Raw genomic sequence first — 23,317 nt, forward strand, 5'->3', positions numbered from 1 at the left:
AATTCATACTTTCAGTGTTGAAACATTATCAACCGAATAATGTCAATATATTTTTTCATTTGTGGCATTTTGTAACTTGATACAACATAAGGGTGAGTAATGTTAAATTTAGACGCGCACCGTCAACCAAGTAATAGTTGAAATTGCTGACAGCAATCAATTATCTGAAGATATTATGAAATTAAAAGATAAGGGCTAAAAAAGAAAAAAAAATAGAAATCAGCACTGGGGATATTTTCTCCCCCGCATGTGTCTTTGCAAGTTTTTCCTTAACGACAGGTGCAGTGCTGGATAGGTTGATGCTTTTCTTAATGTCCATAACGTCTGTAAATTGGAAGTAATATATCAAACACGAGACACAGTGTTACATCACGTGATGTCAAACACCGAGAATTCAGATGAAAATACGACGCGTTGCGGAGTATTTTTGACGAATTTCGAGGTTTTTGATATTGTGATGAAACACTGTGACGGGTGTTTGTTATAACTTCTCAAAGAAACTGAAGGGGAAATTAAGGATGCAAAAACGAAGAGTTTTTCATCAGAAATCCAAACGATGATTTCCATTCTCTTTGGCTTTTGAATTAGTAATGAGTTTGAGGAGAAGAAATCAAATGTTTGATGTCAGCTTTGGGTGTAACAAACTGGTTCACTCTCTGGTGCTTTCTTGATGTATCGTAAAGCTTGGGAAAGTGGAAAGTCACAAGGACCATTTCTGTTAGACCCTTAAGGTATATCATTCAACAAAAGCCCACAACTGTAAAAGTCTAGGTTCTTAAATTGGCTTTGTTGCTTCAGCCTTGTCTCATTCGAAACAACCAGCAGCCGCCGTCGCGGTCTGGCGTCAAAGGATCCGAAAAATGTTGGCCGCAGACCCCGCCTACAAATGATTTAACCCTTTTAATCCTACCAGAGATCAGCAACAAATTTCTCCTTGTAATATCAATGCTTATTCAATCCTTGAGGTCATCACCCCAGGTCAATTCTCTTGATATTTTAATAACTTCTTCTCAGTACTTTTATAAGAAAAGTATGGGGCAAGATAGGAGAATTTGTTCTTTGATATTATGGGTTAAAAGGTCAAGGTGGAGCTCGTAGAAATGAAAAATTCGAAGCCATTGTTCAATCAAAGATTTATTGAAAATAAAAATATGGTTAAAATTCCGTAAGCGTGTGGTTTACGGCGCTTAAAGTTAATTTAACATCTCTCGATATCATCTGAATTTTTAAAAAATACTGAACTGACCAATAAGGTCTTCTCCGAAGAAAAAATATAAATTGTTGTTTTTCTTTTAAAACTCTATTGACAAACCAAGTTAAATTAAAAAATTCAATGCTATTTACACTCTCATTCATTTTATCCTTATTTGCACGCTTTTCATTTTTTTAGACTCGAATATTTTGTTGCAAATAAATATTTTCTTGCTACTTGAAATATTGTGAAAACGTTTGACCTTGCACGTGTAATTGCCGTTACAGGCTGTGCTTCAGTGACTTCTGTAGTCTTGGATCCTGCCCAAATATCAGTTAATTTTGTCACAATTATTCTTGATCGCCTAGGCACATTTGAAACACATGAGATATATTTCATCTTTGATAATTTTGAAAAGTCGGGCGACGACTTTCTGTTTACAGTTGTAATTGTTGTTGGTCCGCATAAAATTCTATAATGATGATCATTACATTCATTCTTCGGTGGTGACTCTTAAATGTAATATTTATGTAATATATCAGCCCTGTTTAAAGTAAAACGTCCCTTTAAATAGACTGTTCTCTGCAACTGGGTACTTGGTGGTAGAACGGGTTCCCGTTGAGTGTCGCAAAACCTATACCAAAGTCACTTCGACCAATCACAACAGACGGAAACAGCGCAATAAACCAATCAGTACTCGAAGCAAATACGTGTAACCGGCGACGAGCGCGGGAAAACGCGTTGAGCAAGTCACGATTGGTTTTGGATTTGCTTTTCATTGGTCGGGAAAGTGGCGGGAGTTTTGTTAACCAATCACAGAGGGTAAAAAAGCAAAACCAAAGCAAAAGCGACTAACTAAGTATGCCGTTTTTGCTGTCTGTGATAAATCTTCGTGCCCGATTGTCCAGGCAATGTGTTGGAGTTTGTCTCCGCCTGTGCGAAGTGCAAGTCACCGCGGATGGTATCGTCCTGCATGCTCTCCATTTGGAAAAGGTGCAATACTTCGCCTGGAGCGCGTAATGTAACAGTTTCCCCTTTGTGTAATGGGGCCCTGTACGTGAGTACATCTCATCTCCGACATGTCTCTTTGTCATGCCATTACCTTTGTGCTACCACTTTTTCAATCTCCATTTAACAAATCGACGGCAGTTTTCTATGGTCTATACTCTTATAGACCATAAAATGACGTCAAAAAATGTTCAAAACTCAAGTGGAACAACGAACCGCAGGCGAGTGGTTTCAATGCCAAGTTTTGGACATTTTATGGCGTCATTTATGGTCTATAAGAGTATAGACCATAGAAAACTGCCGTCGATTTGTTTTTTACAATAACATGGAAAAAGTACGAGCGGAATTGGCTATTTTTTTCGTTGAGAAAGCGCACGCGTTACATCTGACGTCATTTTTATTGTCTGTACTCTTATAGACAATAGCTACGAGCCAATCAGCGCGCGGGAATTTGGACAGTTATTGTAAAAACTGCATTACAGTCATAACCACACAAGTGCCAGATTGTATTCTCTATCCGCTGCTTATTCCACATAAATATCTTTTTGTCACGATGACCATTGAACGGTATGATGGTATAGTGGGGTTTCTTCATGCAAATGTAATTATCAGCTGATTCCAGTCACTGCTGACTCGGTTGGTCCTTTTCCCCCTCTTCCAGCACCACCAAAGAAATACGGCTCAATACCTTCACCATTGGTATCTCTTGGGTCCTCATTGTTAAGGCGGGAGAGGCAACAGGAAGAGCAAGGCTCTCCTATCTGCTTCGCGTGTAGGGACCCTTCTTCGTCGTCCCGTATCGCTTTGTTTTATCTCGAACCACGCACATTTTTCCACGATTACTTTGTTTTTTTCACTGGCACAACCATGAAGTCCACAGATTTCTGTATCGCGGCCGTGTTGATTCCGTGCTTGAGTTTCCCGTTCTTCTTAATGGCGATGTAGAATTCATGGGTAACGTTGCCTGGGTTCTTGCCACTATACTTGTGAGAAGCGAACGTGTGGAAATGGTTTGGCCCTAACGTTTCTTTGAAGAGGCATTCGTCTGTTGGTGTGGCCTGGAAGGGGCAACCACAAAAGACTGTTAAAAGAGTCGTCCTTCGTGTACGTCTGTCTTTATATAAAGCATTCAAGACCCAATAATGTCCGGTATCTAATTTCTCCGCACATTCACTGCTTCATTTCACACACACGCGCGCGCCATTTATTTATCTATCTATATTTTAACAGAAAGCTCCTTCACAAAGTGGTTTTCAAGGTTCTGGGTTGAATAGAGATTACAATTATAACAACAATGCATCAATAGACTAACTGCAATAACTGAGAAAGGATTAAAAATGTAGAAAGTTGATAAAGTAAGTCATAAACTCGAAAAATAAGGAGATTTTTAAATCTTAACAAGGATTTATAGTTCCTAATATCTTTACCTAAATAGACCCTGCTCACTCGGCGGCCATGTTGAGTCTTAGGAGAATAATTAGCTTTGTTTTCGCACGATAAGCCTCGCCCAGACGAATTCGCTGCGAGGCTAGCCTTGCAAAAGCAAAGCTTTTTATTCTTCTTTCAGGTTTATCGGTCAATTAATTAATATATTAATAAACAACAAACTGTAAATATGAGAGAACGAAATACGAAAAGAAAGACCGAAAGGCTATTCTCCTGAGACTCAACATGGCCGCCGTGTGATAAAGGTCTATTGTTCCAGTCCTTAACGGCATGAAAAGGTAACCGCTGTTGAGAAAAAGCAAATTGATCACTGTTGTCAAAAAACGAAATGATCATTAATGATAGGTCTTTCTTTTTAAGCAAATTCTCTCAACTACTATCATACGAAATATAGTCTAATTTATAGACAGAGCAGTCAAGAGAAAATGTACGTTGATATTGTAGCGTTACTTACCGAAACGCGTGAGATGCCTTCGTTATCCATGCAGAGGTAGGAGTTGGACACCACGCCCTTTAGTCGAACAATACTTGGCCCCATTGATTGCATTTCGATTAGCGCTGCAATGGAAAGATCGAGAAGCAGTTGGAAAATTGTGCATGAACTCAGCTGTTGAAATCTTCAAATGCTTGCTATAACCAACTTTCGGGTACAGTAGAACCTCGATTTAACCGAGTGCCAAGGGACTAGGAAAATTGGCTCGTTATATCGCGGTTCTGTTCCAAACATTTTGAAAGGCCGGGCTGGAGAATATCGTTCGTTTTACCGAGGACTTCGTTACACTAAAGTTCGTTAAATCGAGGTTCCACTGTGCTTTTAGGCTTTTGCAAGGCCCCTTCCCCATTTCATCAAACAGTCACTTATTTATCCCTCTGAACAAGAATTCCGGTTGGCATTCTCTTTTTTCACGTTTTGAAGGTTAACTGCAGTTTTTGACGTCGTTTACTCGAGCATTCTGCTAACTAAATGTTCTTCAAACTCGTACGATCGCGATTCGCCCTGACGAAGGGCTAACGCACGAAACGTCAACAGCTGAATCTCTTTACTTTGGCCAAATTGTCTTCTCAAGTTCAAAACCAAACATTCGTCTCTACTCCCCACCGACGTAGCACCGCATTTTCTTCAGAAACTAACGCCTTTGTTCGCACGATGTAAGTTTGTTTATTAACTTGTTTTTGTCCAATCATCAAGCGTATTTCATTAGAAATGGTGTTAGAAAAGACACTTGTTTCGCGTAGGTTGTGTGAGTCAACGCAACCGCTCGTGCATTTTTAACTCTAAGCGTGTCGATAAATCATAAAACAACTTCTAATCTCAGTTATATTCGCTTCTGTCCCATTCTTACACGTACGATTCAAGTGTCGGATACACCGCCTCCGTGTGCTTTTAGCGAAAAACTGAAGCTAATTGAGATAGGCCGGCTATTAAAGGCTTTGACAAAAACCCACCGTGCTTGATATTGGTTCCTCTTTTTTAAAAGATCGAGGAGAACAATCCATCGGTAATAAGGCAATGTGAAGTGGTTTCGATGGCTGGAATGTGTAAAGAACTCTTGCACTTATCACAAGGAAGTTGTTTAGATAATTTCTCATTAGCAGTTTATTTTTGTCTTGCTTCTCGAAAGTACACTACAAGTTTTGCCATCGTGTAGTCAGATCTTAAATTCGCTCAGGGCGGTTGCACTGATAAAATCCCGAATCTACTTTTGTTTACCGCTCAATAGTCGGTGTTCTTCAATTTTTCTGGAGTGTAGAGGGTTGCAAACCGGAGAACTTCGAAGTCCTGAATTAATATACAGTGCGGTTGAAAAACCCATTAAGGTAATGGAAGGTGGTTGTATTGGGGCCACCTTAAAATGTTTGAAAGAATACACCATCAAGCTAAGTAGTGACCAAAAGGAATATCGGACATATATCCACGTTGTTTCTCGTGATCAGTATCAAGCTATTCAGTATCGGGTCGGTGAAAGACTCTCACGTTTTTTTCAATTATTATCATTTTTTTTTTTTTCATCTTTACCCAATTTTGAACATCTTTTCCTCTCTTTTTCAAGTGAGTCTCGTTTGGGACACCTTACGTGAACTCGTGCCTAGCAGTTCCAGCGTAGCAGTATAAGGCTAATTATAAAAAACGTAATTTACCTCACATTGCGTCAAATGTGGTCACATGTTGTGTGCTCACACGCAATGTTCCCAGACACTTAAACTAAGAACACGTTTCGAGTGATTAATTATGGCCGATCTAGAGAGCTAATAAATTATTGTTAGTCCGATAATCACCTGCTGCGAATTAAATTTAGCAGGAAATGAAGCCACACGCGGCAATTAAAAAAAAAACTAAAAAAAAAAAAGCTTAGTGTGATTAACAACGCTTGTCAAGCTAATCTGATATTGCTTCACATGTTATTCCTGATTGTTTAAGAGTGCAATGACTATTTTTAAACTTAAAGTGTTGTATGCACACTCCATTACTACGCGCATACCACATTGACGCCAAACCTGAGCCCTTAAAATTCGGCAAAATGGCGGCGACTTGTGGTGAAGGTTTATTATCCATTTTTTTCCGTTTTTGACCGTGGGAATGATAGAGAATGTAAAGCCACATTCGTAAGCTAACTTTAGTTCTTATCCAGGCCTTTATTAAGGCCGTAGGGCCAACCTTAACCATGATAATGTCAACTGCTTGAAATATGCTCATGACGAATACTTTGATCTTCTCTCGTGAGATAATTGGAGTTCTAGTCCTGATCTATTGGAATAATTTAGGACCATGTCCAAATAATGTTGTTTTCTATAAATGGCCTTGTTAAAGACTCGATTTCCATTGGCCTGTTGTTTTCTCTGCCGACGACTTTCCCAATGTTCACGCTCCATCTTCGTATTGCCTGAATATTTTTAAGAAACTGACTCTGCAAACAATCGATAACTAAAGAGTTACTAAGTGAGTGAGGTATAACTTTGTAATTTATCCTCTGTATTTTATCAGTAACACATGACAGTCACTGCTTTACATGAAGTCCGCGAGCATTTAAAATATTCAGTTAACTACAAACAAGAACCTTAAAAAAAGAGAAAAGACTTGGAAGCCGCCAAACAACAGACAAACAGAGAAAAAAACAGAGAGAAAAAAAACAGAAAAAAAAACTGAAGTCGCCAAAAAACAGACAAACAGCACGTCTGTTTAACATAATGGATCTCTTAGGTTTAGAAAGGCGGGCACTAACCAGCCTCCACTGGCTGCCGATATCGTCTCATCCACCCACCCTACCCATGAAATAACGCTAAGAGACCAAGAACACTGAACACGTGCTCAATAGGTCGCACTTTTTGTTACCACATAATTTTCTCTTTCTCTTTCGTTTTCGTTGACTTCAAATTTGGAGAAAGTGCTACGACAAGAGCCTCAAAACCCAGTGTCATTCCTAAGCACACGTCGATAGAACTATATAGTCGAGACGTCGATTGTTTGCGACAGATTAAACACGTGTTCCTTGCTGCTTAGACTGACCTGAGGTATTTCTTTACTGGCCTTCATCTCATACACTGTCATCGACTAACGATATCTCGTATTGTCAATTAAGTTTGAACTGATCTCCTTCATGCTTTTTGTAGAGTGGAACTAAGAGTGTCGGTTCAGTTCAGTTTATTGTTTTGCCATAAGTTGTACAAAAGCTATTAGGAATTCGCTAGCGTTCACCAAAAACCGGGAACTTTTGTCAGACGTACAGTGTTGTTTCTCTTGTTTACGTTTGCAAGTTACAATATTTTTAAGCAATCAAAAACCCCGTCATATATGGTTTATTTTACGAATAGTTAAACATGACAGTCAGAAAGAGAATTGAAGCACTCAAAATGCAGTATACATATTGAAAAGGCATTAGGCGTACGGCATAAATATAAGTTCAAATGCAAGGTAAAATCTGTATTCTAATGTGCATGTTTGAAATCGAGCCTTGTATTGGTAACGTTTAAGCCTTTTGTTTGTATAATTTGCATTGGAAGCAAGTTTTTCTCATCCAATGACGATTCATGTAGAGCAGTTTCCCCGCTTGGGGATATTTTGGAAACTTTTCAATTCGACTTGGTCGATCAAGTTTTCGTATTTGGAGTAATCAAGTTTCGATTTTGCTGTGTTGGACTTCTTATTTCTTCCTTAATTTCCTTCATTTCAATATTGATTGTTGCCCACAATGGCAACAATTTTGCACCCCTTCAAGTACTGTCAGTTAAAATCCGCGCCAACAATAGCGTGGGCAGCAGAGACCTGGCTGGGTTTGAATCGCGCGCTGATGGCTGTGTAAATAGTATCAGTGTCAAGACATATATCAATAATTTTTGAAGTCGCCTGTTAAATGAGCCAGTGGTCTCCTTGCAACTATCACGCAAGGATGGAATGCAATGATGTTTGGCTTTGGTATTTTGAAATTTAAAGACGAGTAGTACAGCAACCTCTCGGTAGTTCAAGAGCGCAGAACCAGCGATCTAGAGCTTAAATCGCCACTCTTGTGTGCTCTTATCTTCTGGGAAGTTATAATACACTTCGGAAAAGATTTACGGATTTCGAGTGGGTTTAACCGAGTTTCGATTTCCTAATCTTTAAATGTTATTTACTCGAAAGCCGAAAGGCCAATCGAAATAAGCCCGTGCTGAAATGACAGTGGTTGGCAGTCATCCATGCAATGGACTCTAAGGAGCTATTTTTAATAAGGTCTAGACACTTATTTACTTGAGTTGCCCCTCATAAGTGCAAGCCAGTGGTCGGCCAAAAGTCTTGTTTTGCGTTGGCGTAAGATGTTGTTTTCATCCACCACTTAAAACATAATATTTTCACTCTCTGCCGGCCCTTTGGCGCGCCACGCCAGTCGTATGTCGCCCTGTAGCCTGGCAAAACATTTTCAAAATCCTCAGTAATATAACTGCGGTTTCCTAATCAATTTTATCTAAAGTACATCAGGAAAACCACCAAGCGTTCTGCCCCCAGTTTCTTCCGGTGCGTTTTTCCGGAAATCATAAAACTTACAGAGTTGGGTTTTGCGAAAGACTTTAGCCTTTGGCCGCGGGTTTGAAGGCCTGTTTCCTCGGCATCCAGCTCCTTTGGGGCACATTGTATTGCTCAATTCTAAAGTGCTGCCACTTCCTCTAGCCACGGGAGGTCTAATTTTACTTTAGAAAAGGGGGCGCGTTCGTATCCCGCGACCTCCGGAAATGGATAAACAAATAGAGATTGATGAGGACTACTGTTTGTTTGATGTTTAGTGTACATTGTACTTTGTGCGAACGCACGCTTTCGAAATCACGCGCCTTTTCTTTCTTGTGGACTCGAAAAAGATATGTCCTCGTTTCCGCGCGACGTTCTCGCGAAACGCTTTCGATTTTTCCCGTTTGTAAATGTCGTGTCTGTTACTGGTCACGTTGAGAGCGCGAGCCATCAATTTCACAGACAATTAGTGTAAATTACCTACGGATCGTGTAATAGTTTAATTACCCAGTTTCTTTTGAATGTGTGTTGCGATAACTGCTCTTCAAATTGGCTCTCCTGAAACAAGTGTAATGATAAGGCCATTTTTCATTCTTGTGGACCAACGGGTTCGGCCTTTGCGCTATAGGAAACGATATTCTAATTAAACCTCGAGACCGACAATTTTGCTTTCTTCGTTTATAAAACACCACGAAGTAATCGTGGTGAAATTAGCATGACACATCAGTTCTCCAGGGTTTGTTTTTGTTGTGGTCCTCAAATGTTTAACTTAGAGCAACTGTAAGCATTAGCCTAAAGTTATTGGGTCTTCGTTACCAATCTGCTATCATTTGACGAGCCGTCTATTGATTCCCTTTATGAGATACGAGATCACTAATCTTGCTTTTTGGGCGCAAAGACTCCACTCAGTATCTCTGACCATTCACTGACGTAATTATTAAGATGCCTTTGTTTACACGAAGCTTGCTCCATTGTCATGCTAAGAAGGTCTATTCGATTGCTTTGAGTTGCCGAACCTGCACGAGAAGAAATTGCATCCCGCCTGAAGAAATTGCTGCAGAAGCTGCTTTCAAATCTAAAAGTGTGCCTTCGTTATCACCCTGAAATATTGTAACGATTGATTAAGAATGCGATGACGCAGTTATTAAGTCGATGGCGCGTAACACGGCTCATTGGGAGCCTTCTTTCAAAAAGTTGCCAACCGTTTAATGAAACCAAAATTTGCTCTGAACAAACTTAAACTACTTCGCGATGCCAAGCGTAGTCTAGTTAGTGCGTGGTGTTCAATATTCGCCTCCATTGTCACCGTTGTACACGGTGACATTCTGATAGTACGTCAAAAAACACACCGTGCCGTAAAATCGATGTGTCGGTTTTCGTGCACGTATTAATTTGCATGAAAATCAACGAAGCCAAAACATCGTATAACAGTCAAATAAATGATCATAAAATCGCGGTTGATTTCACGCTAAGCGACGACTAGCTCATACTTACTGTCTCGATTGTGGAAGTTCCTAGTTCCCCTCAGCTTTCCCGTGTTGGAGATTTTAAGGAAGAATCCATTCTTGTTATATAGTCGTACTGTTCTTTTGTTCGTGGGTCTTCCTATGAGGATACCCAATTTGTGCAAGCTCGTGGATCGTGTTGTGTATTCGTTTGTTGGTTTGGGTGTTTGCTGAAAATCTTCTTTGCTAGCAAGTCGTTTTAGCGGCAGAGCGACCGATGAACACATCAGTAGACAAACGACGGTGACCCAACTTACCTATGGTGTAAAAAAAAATAGACAAAAGAATATTATAACCTGTTAATAATTTAAGCAAACTAAAAAATCACTCAGTTCGCGAGAAACTGATGAAGGCATTTTAGAGATCAATAACGTACGTTAAAAAATCGGCTAAAGGAATTATCAGTATATTTTGCTGGAAGATCCTTTGTAAGAATTAAGGGAAAATTATCTAGCACCCCTTAAAATAGTCTTAGGGCCTTCACCAAAACTCACCATTTTTATAACCGCCACCATCGTGTAGTCCGTATTCGTTTGGTCGCTTCGAGAAATGTAACCGCAATTTGCGATGATTAGATGTCATTATTTTATTATTCTACGACATTTCCTCCGTGTGGTCGACATTAACAGCTTGAAATAACCCGCTCGCTATATTTGGTTTACAGTGTTGTTTCATTGTTCAATGCGATGTGAAGTGAAATCCTTGTGTTATACGCGCGCGGCCACTCCAGCCCAGACTAGGAGTGATATTGTTGGATGTAATTGCTTTCCGGCTGAAAAAATGTATTTAAAATACCGCCACTGTCTTTTGATGACATTTCTGGAACGAGCCTTTTATTACTATGCAATCACACTCCCTATATTGCGCCGTCAGGGGCAAAAGTCGTTTAAACCGAAATATGTGGAGCCAATGCGAGATGTCTGGGCAAAACTGGCTGGACAGACAACGAGAGTTTCGTCGCAAAGCTACCTAGAAGTGATTCTAGGCCGAAGAAAGACTTTAGCCGTTTGACATAGTTGGAATTCTTTGTTCAACTTTAATGCTCTTTTTCGGCAAATTAACAAAGGCACGGTCAGTCACTGAGAAAACATCATAAAAGCGCCTGGGACAATTTCCGCGGATGCTAAGAGAGGCTCTTAAGAGGTGTACACACTCCAAAATTGTTTCGAATTTCTGTTTGTGGAAGGGTGTTAATGGCCGAGTACAGGTCATTTGCAAAGTGCCATTTTTCCCGAGGACAGCGACGACCTTCTTAAACAACACCGACTGGCACTTCTCGAAACAAAAAGAGTAAATTACTTCTATTCATGACAGGCTTGTGTACGTGCGGCTCACTGAAACTAGAATCCCTTTAAGAACAAGAGTTTTCATCCATTGTGCAATTTAATCGCGCCAGGTTCATTTCGCACGCAACTGTTCTTATTACTTCACTTAGCGCAAAACATCGAGAAAAGCCTTCGAATGCCGTTAATTTGCCACTTCCGGCCTGCAGTGATCTTATTGTCTTCTTATTTATTAATTATAGCCGATCTTATTTAAAATACCTTCTTAAAATGGCCAAGACGCAATGCCGTTGAAGCCTAGATGTTGGACTATTTGAAAAATTTGTGGCATCATTCTCCGGCGTCGCTTTGCTGTGTACAGGAAACGCTAGCCTGCCTCGCGGCGTTTCGAGTATAGTCTTTGTTGATTCCAATGCAAGAATCTCTTGATCCAGAAATTATGCAAAAAATGTTTTATGTCTGCCCCGATAGTAAGTAATTGCCCTCTCGAGACATGCTAAAAATACCAAGAATTCGATTTCCAGCATGTAAACAGCTTCAGTTGCCATGGAAACCGACTTTCTCGGACGTATAATTATCGTTGAAGTTGTCGACATGCATTGGTGTGAAATGCAATGTTTGGGAACAGTATTAGTGGAGAGAAAATGACACGAGTTGAGTTAAGGAGTACTGAAGATGGCAAAGTGCGTGAAGCCCATATGCTCTGGAAACATTCCTTCTGCTCGCCTACACTGTCTACTGTAAGTGATCTTTAACACCGACCGGTTCCAATTTTGGATTTTTTTACGATGAAACAATTGGGCATGAACGCATTCCATGCTAAACAAAATAACAGCCATAAATGGATGGATTTTTGAGCCACTGTCATGTTTTATTCCAGTGGACATAAGAGTTGGGTGAATGAGAAGTATTCTTGGAATCCAAAATGAAATTTTATCATGTTAATCTAATTTCTCTCCACCCATTCTATTGTTGATGCCCTCGACTGTGCTGTGTTCTCTTCTGAGACATGCGTTTTACATTTGGTATAGCAGAAGAAGAAAATTCCTCAACCCTTTTCATACAAATAAGAGCACTTTTCCATTTCTTTCCTCAGTTTCTTGTAACAGTTCCCGCTGCAACAGCGTTTGTCTAATAGCTTTCCATCCCTCTAACTGGTACACTGAAAGTGACAGCTCTTTCATCTATACTTTCTTGTGGCTCAGTACCCTATAAACTAGGATGGTCTTAACTTTCGCTCTTATTGTGCTGTTGAGTGGAGAGCCCTGTAACTAGCTTGATATAGCTAGGTACGTTTCCGCTACAAACAACGCATTTACATGTTGTTTTTTTATATATATATTTACTCCGTGGATACAATTCTACAATGTGAGATCCAAATCGGTTAGGTATTAAAGGGAAGTATCATGGGGTTTTTGACCTCTTTTACTAAAAATGGTGAAATAAGACCTTCACTTTGCTACAAAATAATTCTAGCACGACAAGAGGAGAAAAATCAACTCAATTCTTGACAGGAACAACTCGTACTCTGTTCTAGCGCATTTTGGAAACAAGAATACGAAAACTTGAAAAACATTAGCCTAACATTTTTTCAAGTTTCAATCCATTCTGACCTACTCTGTCTCTGGCCAGAGGCACTAATCGACAGTTTTATTGCAATGGGGTAATAATTTATAACAAAACGAGACAATGTTTTTTTGTTTCTGTTGTCTGACAAGCATTTTTGGGTTTTGAAATGACATCAAATTTTCGTGATACTTCTCCTTTAAGCACCACTTTCCTGTGGTGTTGTTTTTTTCAGTATGTTGTTTTATAGTGTGGCTCCAAGTTTTGAGACGTCTGTACTGAGACAAAATCATTACTTACTGTTGACGTTCAAGTGAAAGTTTCAAAGTACGTGATACTGTACAAAGTGCTAATGGTGCCGAATTGTTTTTCGATATTTTAGAAAGTACTTCAATTTTTTTAGTTTTTTAACGTGAGTGTAGTTTAAAAAGGTTTAAGGGTTAACCAGTTTGTCACTATGGATGCGTCATTTGTTTGGAAAGTGAAACCGTTTGTATTGAACCGACTGAGAACTGTTTGCTTAATTTGCGATTTCATTTTGCTCTTCCCGGCCCTTGAACTAATACCACCAATAATGCTCGCTCTGGGAGAAAGTAAAGGCATATATGTTTTAACTAGAATGATGTATTATTCAATAAGTGACACAGGCATACTCGGAAAAAATTCCGAGTATGCCTGTGTCACTTATTGAATAATTCATCATTCTCATTTATTCACCAGGCTTAAAAAAAATATATTCCTTTGATCACATTTATTCCATTGCGCATATGCCACAAATGACATTCCAATTCTAGCAGTATGCAGGATGTTTGTCCCATGAACCTAGTTTAATGGCCTTAGCTCCCACGAGTCTCCTGTAGCTCAGTGGTAGAGTATCCGAACTAGTAATCGGAAGGTCTTAGGTTCGACTCCTCATAGGAGCACTCGGATTTTTTCCGAGTATGCCTGTGTCACTTATTGAATAATACATCATTCTCATTTATTCACCAGGCTTAAATTATTCCATCACATTTATTCTATATGTTTTAAGTAACCAAGGTAAAACGACGTACAACATCGTTGAAATACATTGCAAAACGGACAGGTTCAACACATGGAAGAACTGACGGCTCACAAACGTGAATGGCCTCCTTTTAACCATTTTTCTGTTGGCCATAGACTCGAGCTGAAACCATAATTGAGGTTTAACGTCGGTACAGTTAGATCTCAAACTTCACTCGTGTTATACATTATTTATCGTAAGTTTAAATCAGCTAACAAACCATACCAAATGAGAATGAAGCTGCACGTGACTGCAAGTTTAACAAACCTCAAACCAATCTGCTCTGCCGTACAGAGTCCATTTGGCTCAAGGCTAACGTTCGTTATCAGGTCCTGATGAGATTTTTTGACAGCGAAAACCAATTTATCAAGATTAAAGCTGAAGACCTTCTTCATCTCGAAGATTTCGTTAAACCCTTTACCTAGTCTCAGCTGAACCATGTAATTTACTTCATAAGCTCACTTTATTACTTTTTTGTAAGTCTCTGGCTCAAAATGTGAAAGTTTACAAGAACCTTCAAGTAAAGAGCATCTGAATGTTCTCTATTCCTCCGGTTTCGTATATTTTCAATTCGAGTGAAATTTTTTATCCGTTTGCTTCATTAAAAGGTGAAGATTTGAACCTTTCGTACCGCGAATAAATTTAGTTAGAATTATTACTGAAATGTTTTTCTACCTTTTTGAGTCAGGAAGAAATCCAAAAGTGTGACCATATAAGCTAAGAACTTCCGAGCAGTTCTCTCCCATGAGAACTGTTCTTTCATCGGTATTTTGACAATTTGTTTTTACTCTTGTTGAACTTTTAGTTAAAACATACGAAGTAGGTTTGATGACGGGGAAGCCTGAATTTGAAGCCGGGGGATCAGTACAAGGTCCAGGCTCCCCCTAACTTAGCATATGACAAAAACAGAGTGACAAGACGTAGAATTTACGATTCGAGCTTATGTCAAGGAAGAAAATGCTTACCCCCTCAAGCATGGTCCGAGTGAAGACCTCTTAAGAGTTCCTTGCTGTCTGTCAGCTCATTCGTTGTATAAAAGCCATCATTACTAAAGAATAATAAAACGAAAATAGTATAAGCTACTCGAGATAACTTTGTCGTCATTAATCCCCTTCACTTTTCTACATCAAAACTAAGAGCTTTAATCTCGCTACCTCTCAAAGGTTTCCTAGTTTCGTATTTCATCCCGCCTTGCACTGTGCAAGAATTCAATAATGTCTAGCTTTCCACCTGTCCAGAGTGAATCATTATACAGTAGCGTGCCTTTTTTAGCTCGAGGATGGGACGTCCAAATCATTTATCAAGGGAAAATCTTGCTAATTAGGTGATGCTGTGTTTCTTAAGAGAAAAGATTTACGGAAAATTACGAAAAGGCCGGCGCGACAAATGCGAACCGGAAATGTGCTTTTAACACCTCTTCGCACCTCTTATAAGAATACACAAAAACATCGTTTTGTACCAGCACCCAGACTCAAACGTCTACCGCCGAAAGTCGGCGTCTTTGAACTTTTCGTGACGACAAAAGTTTGAATTGTATTTCTTGCTTGCTTATGTTTTGCTTACGTTAGCGCAAACAATGTATTTGAGCTTGAAATGTCCGCTTAACACATCATTGAATCCTTTGCTTTATGTTGCCCGCCGAAATGACGTAATAAACCTTAGCGCATGCGCACTGCTCCCAGCCCGTCCGTCCTGACTTCTTACCACAGTGATAGTGCCACAAATTTGTTGGCGTGATTAAACGGTTGGAAGATTTGCTGCCACGTTCACCAAACATTTCAATATGCTCTATCGTTAAGAGGCCGTTTCGCGGTTTTTTGACATGTCGAGACGTCTGTTTCCCTCAGATTCTACACTCGAACGGAACTCCAACACGCGCTATGGAAGAAAGAAACCGCTTCCAACCATTTAAAGCGATGTTAAATCAACAATAGCGAATTATTGCCTTAAGGTAGCCGAAAAATAAAACTAACTACATAAAAGGCAATTTGAGCACCTCAACGCTGTCACAGAAACCGCTAAAAACAGAGAAAAACAATGAATGTGTAAGTATTTTTCAAAACTGACTAACGAGAAATCCTTCAAATTTATATATGAAAATGCAGCGTCACCATGCTCATTGAGTATGAAACAACCCGCAATAATTTGTCCGTCGAGCCTCAAACCAAAACTGCAATGTTCCGTACGCGTGAAGGACGTGCAATGTAATTGACAGGAATCATTTCAACTGCAAGTGTTCTGGCCAACGGTAACCTATATTGTGAAATGAGAACCTATATTTTCTACATTTGTAAATTTTTTTCATAGAACAATTTGGTCTTCACTATTTGTTTATTTCCTCTGCAGCTGTTTAAATTACCATCGGTATAATTTTCATAGGATAAAAAGAACTTAGAATCCTACCTGTCCCTTGAGAAATTTACAAAACGTGGTTTCTTGAGAACTCTCGTTTAGGCAACTTTTGCAGGATTGACTTATTAAACTCAATCAGCTTAAACACCTCGACTAATGGCCTTGCTTTCAGCCGAATAGGTATGGTTTGGTTGTTGCTGAGAGAATGCGCTGAGTTCAGCAAACAGTGTTCAATATGTGTCGGTGTCTTTAGTTCTTTCATGCATTTGTAAAACTTTTTCAACTTTACAAAACATGGGGGTAAGCCGGCGTTAATATCCATTGTGCAATTGTGGAACTAACGAACTACCTAGCGTCTTCGGAAACTTTGTGCCACGTCAAAGGCCCTTTACCAAGCTTCCGACAATGCCCCGTCTCCCCTATGTATATCCGAATTCTCCGTGGGAATACCGCAATTTTAACCCGGTTCCGACTGGTTAATCTGGTCCATTTATAGACCTATCCAAGGTTATAGATCCCGTGCTGATTATCCCTTTAATCCGCCGTTGGTGAGCTAAGAATCATTTGAAATACCATTGTTTTTTTTTTTTATTTGAAAATAAGTCAAGGTTTTTCATTTTTGACGATCGAAAGTGGTTTTGCGTTTGCTGAGCTCTATGTAATTGGCTCATAGCGCTTTTTTATTTTATTTTATTTTATTTTTAATTAAGCGTCGTTAAACCTCAAACCAAAATAATTTACCCTGGTCAATGACAAAAAACGCCATCCGCGCAATAAACCAATCAGAATTCGCAGTAAATACACGTAATTGGCGCCAAGCGCGGAAAACGCGTGCGACCAAGTAACGATTGGCTTTGATCTTGCTTCTCATTGGTTGTGAAAGTGGCGCGAGTTTTGTTAACCAATCACAGAGCGTCACAAAGCAAAACTAAAGCAAACGCGGATTGCTTTCGACACTCAATTCAAAACCGCTTTGACTGACTTGGCACGCATTTGCTTTGTGCAACGAATCAGGGACACAGATCGCTAAACTAATCTTAAGCGAGCCTTCATTCTGTTCCTGCTGTTTGCACCGGATGCATATTGTGGCTTAGAGATTTGATTGGTTCATAATCTGCGTTATCGTTCAGATCATTTAAGTATTTTTTTATTAATATATTTTTTACGCGATTAATCTCTGATGGTTACTGGAAATAAGTAGTAGTATAAAACAAAAACTGAAAAATGTTATTCAACTTTCTTAGACTCAACCACAAATCAAAGAATCAGTTTCTCGAACTGATCAAAAAACGGATAGTATTTGATTCGGGTATATATACACTAGAAAAGTAATTAGTAAACACTATTCCTTTAAGATAATAGTACTGATTGAATCCTTCTAGAATCTTTATCCTAAGCTGAGTGTTGGCGTTCAATACAGAGCTTTCAACAGCTAATAATTAAACTGCTCTGAGAAAACTAATCAGATGAAAAGGTTTATTTCCCACACATTGGAACAAGGAGCCTTTCCCATGGTGGTTTTATGACTGTGTTTAGAGGCATGTTATTCATTATTTTGTAGTAGTATTCGCTGTGTAATAGAATATTCTAAATTCCCCGCTCAAGCAATCCCTCTACCACTCCCCCATCAACTGCCAACGTCAAACACAACAAGTCTCTTTTCTCCGTTAGTCATTTTTTTTGTGTGTGTTTTCCCACCAGCTTTTCAGATGACCCGAAGAACCGTTTCTGGTCGTCTCACAACATACTCTATCACGATTCGTTTTAATGAGACAACTTTTCACCCAAAACATTCTGTAGAGCAAGAGAAACGTGAAGTTTGACTGTAATTACATGTATTGTCAAGTTTGAAAACTAGAATGCCACCCCTTTATTGAAAGTTCCAATTGGAACTCACCCAGTATAGGAGGTTGTTCTTCTTTCTTTCATGTCAAGCAGGGTCGGACATTAAAGAAAGCGGCGTATTCGTTAATTATTTTAACCCTTGAAGGCCACCATCATCTAAATTGACTACTGACACTACCGCCAATTCGGGAGTTTGGCAGAGACGCAAAAGAGAGCTGGCTGAATTCGGGTCAAGCTGTTTAGACAATTCTGATTATCTGTTTCTGTCATTTATGAAATTCAAATTTGTCTGAAATACAGTGAACTAGCTATAAACAGATTATCTTACTGATTGATCTATACTTACTTTGTGTGCTGCTGTTCCACTAATCCAAATACCTCTCAATCTGGTTTGTTTACTCACCTTTCACCATCCGCAATACCGACTGCATATATTCTGCCTAACCTTTGTTTGTTTTTTTGTCAGCTGTTTCAAACTACGATATTAGTTTCATTCGATATTTAGCGCCACGAATGGGACGAAACCTTTAGCTTGTGACAACAGGCATGATTTTACTAGATCCAGTCTTGAAAAATAGCAAGACACGAAACACAATGCAAGAACTGCTAGGCATGCAAGGACCCGACATTGTTTTAGCAAAACCAGTAGCTCATGAAAACGGTCTCATCAGTCCACGATGCGTCGGTTGTAGTGTAACACTGCTTGACACAACTGTTCCTGTCTCGTCCTTTTGTCTGTGATATTTCTATGAGTATAATTATAGCAACCATACTTAACAAAGAAAAACATTTGCGCTATTGAATCCTGTTTTTCTTAGTTGTGCACCCTTGGAGGTGGTTTACAGTAAACGTGAAAATACCTGCACCAAAATTGTGTTGTTGCTTCTGCGGGAATGCCGGAATCTTTACGGCAAACAAACACTCGGCAAATAAGGCTGAAACCGTTTCGATATAGTGAATGTCTGACCTCAAACTTACCTTGCAATCAAGTGCTGCGGCGAGAACGCAGCGTAAATGGCGAGCCCGCTAAAATATATTAAAGAATTCATGCTTACCATAATCAACAAATTGTTTGATGTTTATCACAATGTCTGGGAAATTTACCCCGGTTGTATTTATCTATTGTTGTACAACGTGAATCCCGTCCAACGTTGTAGTGTACATATATCATTTGTCGTAAACTACTGACTCCAGGTGTCTAACATTACAAAAAAACAGCGCTAGGGATATTGTAAATTGTTTACGTACTATGTGGGAACTTTCGAAGTAATGTTTCCTTCAAAGATGATAAACTTTAAGATAGCAGTTTTATATGGCGTTGTGTTGACTGATCAAGAAAATAGAATACGGCACAAAATTACTGGAAAATAGATAACGTTATAAGTTTCTATGCTTTTATTTTCTTTTGTTGTCGTTTTTGTTGTGTTTTGCGTTCTTTTTATAGTAGGCGACATACCTACGTCGTTGATGCTTTCAAAGTTTTCAGACAAACCTGGGAAGTCATTACAAATGTTGATTGGGTTAAATGTAATAGAAGATAAGACAATACATGATAAACTGTATATCGCCCGTTTGCTGCTATTTCCAGTTCTTCATCAAGTTTACCAACGATCAATACAAGAAATCAAATTTTACGGAAATGATTTAATTTTGCATCGGATTCCCATATAAGCGCTGTATTGAGCGGTGTATGGAAAGAGTGGGTTATTACAAGAATGGGCGCCTTTTCCAGGTTGGATCTGAGAAGTGGAAAGAGAAAATATGTGGTAATAAAACTTGGTGGATATATAGTCCGCCCAACGTATGTTTTCTTTGAGGACTCGAAAAAGAAAGACTAAAAGAAGAAGTAGAAGAAGAAGATTATTTTACTGGGGCTTAAGGGGGTTTACTTCGGTCTTCAAAAAAGCCCGCGGGATCGAACTTTTACTGCTAGTTTTCATCAGGTAGGTCGCTTGTGATTGGTACATTTCGATCTTCATTATTCGAACGAGATGCTGTTCCCTCTGTGGCCGCTATTGTCTCAATCTCCTGTTGCGTTTCGTGATCGTAGGCTCCCACGCTTCGGGAAGGGTCGATTCCGCGTTTTTTCCATTTTTAACGCACACCGCTCCAATATACATGAGCACCCTCTCAATCGGTCTACTGTATTTAATTTCTGATGTGACTGCTTTAGGAAGGAAAACGGAAGGGCTTAAAGGTCCCTTACGAATAAACGAGCTATATAAATGAGCTTGGAATTCCGCAATAGGTGAGGTGAGGTAAGTAAGCTTTATTTCAATTAAAATCTGCAAGGCCACAGTGACAAACCTATGAGTGGTGCCGGATCTCTTGTAAACCTGGACCTGTAAATTATTTGAAATGCAAAATACAGACGGCAGGCTGATCCTAATGGTGGAGGTGGCGAAAAATAAACATAATGGCTAGAACAACTGAAATATATAACAAATCAGCCTGATATTTCACGGTTTGCAAAACAAACCGTCTATATTTTGCAAGCTTTATTTCGGCACGTTAAGCCCATTCAGCTCAATGGCTGGTATTCGAAGTGGCCCAGCTGCATCTAATTTATCAAATTACAAAACATTAAAATAAAAATATAATATTATGAAAAAAAAAAAAAAAACGATTAATGTGGCTATTTCGAAATTCCAATTTATAAACTTCAATTAGGAACCTTAAGAAAGAAGCTTTGCATTCACTTTTGTCATCTTGTGAATATACTTAACATACTCTAATCTGTAAGTAGAGTGAACTGTGACTCAACATACCGTACAATAAGAATTGAAATTATTAAGGTTTCTTCCATTTAAATGTTCTTCTGCTTGAACAGAGCATCATAAAAATTAGTTCCCAGCAGAAATTTCAGTCATCTCGAATCGGAAAAATTTGTTTCCGCAAACCACAAAAAATCGACAATCCGCAAAATAAAACTCCCGCAAAATTTTCGCGCTACACGGTTCGTATACATTTGACCATAATGCCATCCGGCCATGCTATATTGAACGGAGCCTATAGAAATAGTTCAACCGCTGGCCTTATTGCACGTGTATCCAGGGACGAAGATTGGTGTGATATGGGGTGGTGGGGTGAGATGGTATGCATTGAGGGGGGGTGGGGGGGGGGGGAGTGGTATAACAAAAGAAGTCGTAGTAACTTATTATATTGTTAATTTTTTATAAATTTGTTTACGTGTGGGAATGTAAACAATTTCAAAACGACTGAGTGTTTTCCTTAACAAAGTGAGGGAATTATGATGAAAATGTAACCTTTTCACCTTGAGAATGAAGCCTCTCGGGTTTTGTAGATTGGCTATCCTTATGCTGAAGGAATCGTGTACTGCCAGGAGTGCTTTTCTTCGGTGTTCATGTTTATAAGTTCAGTTTTGCGAGTCAGTTATTGTTGCCACATTGTTTAAGCAAAGCATTCGGGCATTTAAGACCATGGTTTGTCACACTTAGTACCCTCTAGCAACGATCACTGCAGTTTCATAGTCACACCTAATCGCCCGGGTGTGTATACTGTTAACAGCTTAAGATTGCGCGCATTGTTGACAGTAGACATTTTATCGACTGGCTGCCCTAATTTCGGGTTTCAAGATAAAGGAATGGCCCAGAAAAAATATATTGGAGTTGTTATGGTGTGGTATGGAATTAACGCACACACTTAAATTATAATTCCACTGTCTTTTGTTCTCGCGCTCTGTGGTCGCGTGGGTGGGAGATCATGAAGTCATCCGTGCATCTTGTCGTGTTTATTCAGATCATATAAACACCTTAAACCACAGTGAGCCCAATAGTAGTGCCAGGATATTTACCGATTAGATATTTCCCTTTTTTTTCCCCAGTTGGCCTGCTCACTTAAGAGTCAAATTTCCCTGGCATTTGAACGTGAAATTTGCAGATGACTGAGTGGAATTGTGGTTGTTTATCAGCTTCGCTTATAAAGAAGTAATGGTAAGAAGCCTAAACTTGTCAATTGTTGTCAATTTTTTTAGTATGTGATGAGTCAAGTTATAGACGCTAAAACTCATTTCAATCAGTTGTAGAGCCGAACAACTTGGCTCAACTCGGCTCGTCCTTCCTGGTTTTGTAGCCGGATAAAATGAATAATCACAAGAACAATGGAACACAAGAAACTACGTTAGACTGCTAGTTCATCGGAGGATTACCCGTCGACAATTTTGCTTGTTTAAAACAAAAGAATGATTCCAGCGATCAGGATTTTAACGGAAACCCGGCCCCCAGTTACACCCCCAACGAGTAATCTAATTCACTTCCGTGATTTGAGAACTTTAAAATGGTCATTATTTAGTTCTCTCAGTGAGCACGCGCGGTGTGATTGGTCAATTTAGCGGGCCGTATTTCACTGTACTGCTCGCTAAACTTGTTAGTTTCCTTTCCCGCGCGCCCAATTAACCTCAGAGACATAATAAATATCTTACTAACCTCGTTTTCTTGGTCCGTACTGTAAGTTACGGATCCTCGTTTTTTCCCATGCGTTGATGTATGCCGCTTCCCATCCGTTGATTTATGGCGCTTCGCGCTTGGGCCAGAAAACAACGGATTGGAAAAACGAGGATCCGTAACTTACAGTACGGAAAACTGAGAGATATATATTACATGAAAACAAGTTAAAATGGACAAACTTACTTTTCTTACACGCGGTACATCCATGTATACTGATCCACCTAAAACCGGCACTTGGCGAATTGATCCCTCAGCACTACTTAGTTCAATTGTATTAAAACACTTCAATGGGTCGAGACTTAAACGAAAAGCAAACTATTTGATTTGCCAGCATTTTAGCATATGACAGCATTGCTTTGGTATTGGAAGATTTGCCCGACTTCCTTCATGTCATGCGTTCCAAAAATACAGACGTAGGAAGGCTTTTAATATAAACCCTCAAACGTTGAAGATGTGTTATACACTTGACGTTTTTTTACTTTGTATTTATTCAGATTTCCATTTTTATAATAGACACAAAAAGTAATTGAACACATTCGAACTGCTGTCAGTAATTTTCGCCAAAGGCCAAAACGTTTCTAAGATAAGCTCACTGATAAGTTTTAGTGCATGGAATAATATTTGACTTGACTGCACA

The 23,317-nt window shown here is 39.3% G+C and overlaps 1 protein-coding gene across 5 annotated transcripts; it reads right to left on the reverse strand.

The window, feature by feature from the left end:
- Nucleotides 1-2,665: 2,665 nt before the first annotated feature.
- On the reverse strand, nt 2,666-23,039 carry LOC146476122 (fibroblast growth factor 1-like). Of its 5 annotated transcripts, none has more exons than XM_085114945.1 (5): nt 22,864-23,039; nt 14,983-15,065; nt 10,116-10,383; nt 4,101-4,204; nt 2,666-3,258 (listed from the first exon to the last, which is right to left on the reverse strand). In XM_085114945.1, the coding sequence occupies exons 2-5, from the start codon at nt 14,992-14,994 to the stop codon at nt 3,040-3,042; spliced, it is 603 nt and encodes a 200-aa protein (XP_084971071.1). In that variant the 5' UTR covers nt 14,995-15,065; nt 22,864-23,039; the 3' UTR covers nt 2,666-3,039. The 5 variants fall into 5 exon arrangements, with proteins under 5 accessions (XP_084971071.1, XP_084971073.1, XP_084971072.1 ...); XM_085114947.1 differs by lacking the exon at nt 22,864-23,039 and adding an exon at nt 18,618-20,667; XM_085114946.1 differs by lacking the exon at nt 22,864-23,039 and adding an exon at nt 16,421-20,667.
- Nucleotides 23,040-23,317: the final 278 nt, after the last annotated feature.

The sequence above is a fragment of the Pavona decussata genome, unplaced genomic scaffold (assembly GCF_977016875.1).
Source record: "Pavona decussata unplaced genomic scaffold, jaPavDecu1.1 SCAFFOLD_79, whole genome shotgun sequence".
Lineage (NCBI taxonomy): Eukaryota > Metazoa > Cnidaria > Anthozoa > Scleractinia > Agariciidae > Pavona > Pavona decussata.

Excerpts from the sequence above, each read along its gene's own strand:
- LOC146476122 (XM_085114944.1), bottom strand. The coding sequence starts at position 10,641 with ATGGTGGCGGTTATAAAAATG. Across the intron at positions 10,384-10,620 it reads TGGTGGCGGTTATAAAAATG|GTAAGTTGGGTCACCGTCGT; the intron begins GTGAGTTTTGGT and ends TTTACACCATAG. Across the intron at positions 3,259-4,100 it reads AAGGCATCTCACGCGTTTCG|GCCACACCAACAGACGAATG; the intron begins GTAAGTAACGCT and ends TGCCCCTTCCAG.